At 36.1% G+C, this 3,146-nt stretch overlaps 1 protein-coding gene across 1 annotated transcript; it reads right to left on the reverse strand.

Annotated features, from left to right (window-relative positions):
- Positions 1-6: 6 nt before the first annotated feature.
- LOC137650546 (uncharacterized) lies at positions 7-2,550 on the reverse strand. Its single transcript, XM_068383763.1, has 2 exons — positions 2,493-2,550; positions 7-954 (listed from the first exon to the last, which is right to left on the reverse strand). The coding sequence occupies exons 1-2, from the start codon at positions 2,537-2,539 to the stop codon at positions 60-62; spliced, it is 942 nt and encodes a 313-aa protein (XP_068239864.1). The 5' UTR covers positions 2,540-2,550; the 3' UTR covers positions 7-59.
- Between the last annotated feature and the right edge of the window lie 596 nt (positions 2,551-3,146).

The following is a 3,146-nucleotide window of genomic DNA, read 5'->3' on the forward strand; positions in this document are numbered from 1 at the left end:
AATATGTAAGTAAACATACTTTATTTGGTGAATTTACAAGTTTGTATTAGTACATTTGTTTACATTTTCTCATATTGCCATGGGAGAGCACCCTCTTCAGTGACAAAATAAGAAGCAAATGAGTCCCTTATTTTATTGGCATTTCTCCCACCCTGAACATTTTCAGCTGATAGTATATTCCCCAATCCTGTTTTATCATTGGGATTGTTTGCACTGTCATGATATCGGTGTCCGTCACGCTTTCGTACGAAATTATGCAGTATGCAACAAGCTCTGGTTATAATTTCCGCTAACTCTACAGATACATTCAAAGGTCTGTGAAATATCCTCCATTTATTAGCTAATATGCCGAATGTACATTCAATGTAACGTCTTGCCCTGCATAAGCGATAGTTGAATATCTTCTTTATCTCAGTTAGCTGATTTCCTGAATAGGGCCGCAGTATTTGCTGTGATAGCGAGAACGCTTCGTCTGCAACGAAAACATAAGGGATTTGTCCCCGCTGATCTTCTACTGTTGCAGATTCAGGAATGTTGAGATTATTGCTTTCAAGTAACTGATAGAAATCAGAATTTTTGAAAATGTTAGAGTCACTTTCTTTACCGTACGATCCTACATCAATATAAGTAAAACAATAATCTGCATCACATACAGCAAGCAAAACTAATGAGAAAAAATTTTTATAGTTGTAATATAGACTTCCTGAATCTGATGGCTTTATAATTCTAATATGCTTTCCATCAACCGCCCCTAGGCAATTGGGGAAATGAGCATTTTTTTCGAAATCGGTGCAAATCCGAAGCCAATTTTCTTGTGATGGTTTAGGCATACATTCATTCAAAAGAACGTTCCAAATCTGACTGCATACTTCTTTTATAATGCTCTGTACTGTGCTGTACCCAATCTTATGCGAGTAGTGTAGATCAGCCATCGAGCATCCACTTCCAAGGTACCTAAAAAAAAGAAATGAGCATTGAAGAAACAGGTTCATATCAGTGGGGTGCAGAGGTCTTGTCATGCCTGGGGCCAACTGGCTAGTTCATGCCCCCCCCCCCCCTTCCAAAAATAAATATATAAGAATGGTTACTGACAATAATACAAAACAGATGGAAACAAAATAGAAACTTTATATATATATATATATGTATATATATATATAGCCTACATCATTTTTGACCAACTCAAAATTTACATTGGGGGTGACCCCCACCCCATGGAACCATCCCTGGTCTTCTAACACTGAAATAAATAAAACATACTTTTTATCAAAAAGAAACATGTAGATTACATAAAATTGAGTTAGTCTACTGATTAGAACATAAAATAACAACTCTGACTAACCATTATACAAAATAAACATAATATTTCACTTTTTTTTTTTTTGCTAACGAATTTTCAAAAATAATTGCACAATTAATTGAATTTATCTTTCCATTGATTGGATGCCCCCCTCAGCTGGATGCCCGGGGCCGTCGCCCCCCCCCCCTCTCTCTCTCTCTCTGCACGCCACTGGTTCATTTTCATGAAATCAATCATAGTTCAACTTTTGATAACTGAATTTCTAATTATTTTTCTCTTTTCAGGCCGAAACCTTCAAGCTAAATGGAAATCCATCAGGGATAGATACGCCAGGACCAGAAAAGAGTGTCCCTCTGGGTCAGGGAAGAAAGCCAAAAAGTCTTATGTATATGAAGAGAGGTTATCTTTTCTATCCAAAATTTATGAAAGTAGGGCAACATCTAGCTCCTTAATCCAGGAAAGGTCAGAAATAGATCCAACTAACGAAGCCTGCAACATCCAAGCTTATGTACCAAAAGAAGGCAATGCTAGGCCCAAGAAAAATAAAAGAGATCTAGTCGAAGATAAACTTATAGGTTTCATAGATGCCAGCAAGAACAAATCTAGTAATGATTTTGTAAAATTTTGTGAGTCTCTCTACCCCAATATGACTGATTTCACTGAGGCAGAGATTTTTGAAGTAAAATCAGACATACTGTATTCGATTCGAAAAATCAAAGAGAGAAAAATGCGCGAACGTGACATAGCAAGTCGTCAATCAACTGCTTCAGGACACATTACGATGTGTGCATCACAAAACTTGATCCCTTGCAATATTGTACAAACTACTCAATCACAAACAGTGCAAGCTACTACTCATACTGTGGCGCCGGGACCAGCGTCACCTGTTGATTCATTTCTTTCTGAATCCTCAGAATTTATGGATGTCATGCACTACCAGAATCTCTAGTTTTTGTTTCATTTTGTTATTCAAGTTCAAGTATTTCGATGAACCTAAACATTGTAAAATTTTCTTACATTTTATTTTTCAAGTAAATGGATAGGCCTATTGTTAAACGTATGCTTCGGCGTATTTTTGGTAATGTTTATCTTAGGTAAATGAATATTAGAGAACTTATGCATTGCCGTACTTTGATTGCATTTTGTTTTTCAAGTAAATAGATAATGGTTAACACATGCTTTGTTTTCTTACCTTAAAGTTATTCCCAGTCTTTCACTAGGTTTTATTGCTTGTCTCATATTGGTGTCCTCTTTTTTTCACCGATGATTGTAGGTGACTCAGCAGTTCATCAAACGAATCTTTGGACATTCGGAAATAGTTGAAAAACTTATTTTCATCATTTCTAAGTTCAGCAAATAAATTGGGGAAATATCTGGTTTTAACAGCTAGCAATGGGTGTATCCACATTCTCCTCTTCTTTCTCTTGTAGAGTGTTCTGTATGCTGAGTATGCAATCAAAACATCCTCAATTTCCTCATCCATTGCGACAAATAACACAGTCTTTTTTCCTCGACTGCTGTCGCTGCACTGCGAACTGAACCACAAAACAACGCCCCGTGTGTAGGTAGTGGCAGTTTTTACGACGATCGTTGTAAAAGACGGTCGTCGAAAAAACGCTCCGTGTGTAGGCTGCCTTATAGTTATTTAAAAAATCAAATTGAAAATTTTGTTTTTTTTCTTTATTTATAAGTTCCATCTCCTCGCTCAAAATGCAGTATTTTTGTTTTCACTAAACAGTCATTCACTTTTCTGGTTTGTAATTATGAAAAAAGGAAATAGTAGTTTTAGTATAAATGAGAAATTCAGGAAATAGAAAGTTTTAAAATCTGTGTTTAAATGAGTTAT

This window comes from Palaemon carinicauda, chromosome 12 (genome assembly GCF_036898095.1).
Source record: "Palaemon carinicauda isolate YSFRI2023 chromosome 12, ASM3689809v2, whole genome shotgun sequence".
Taxonomy (NCBI): domain Eukaryota; kingdom Metazoa; phylum Arthropoda; class Malacostraca; order Decapoda; family Palaemonidae; genus Palaemon; species Palaemon carinicauda.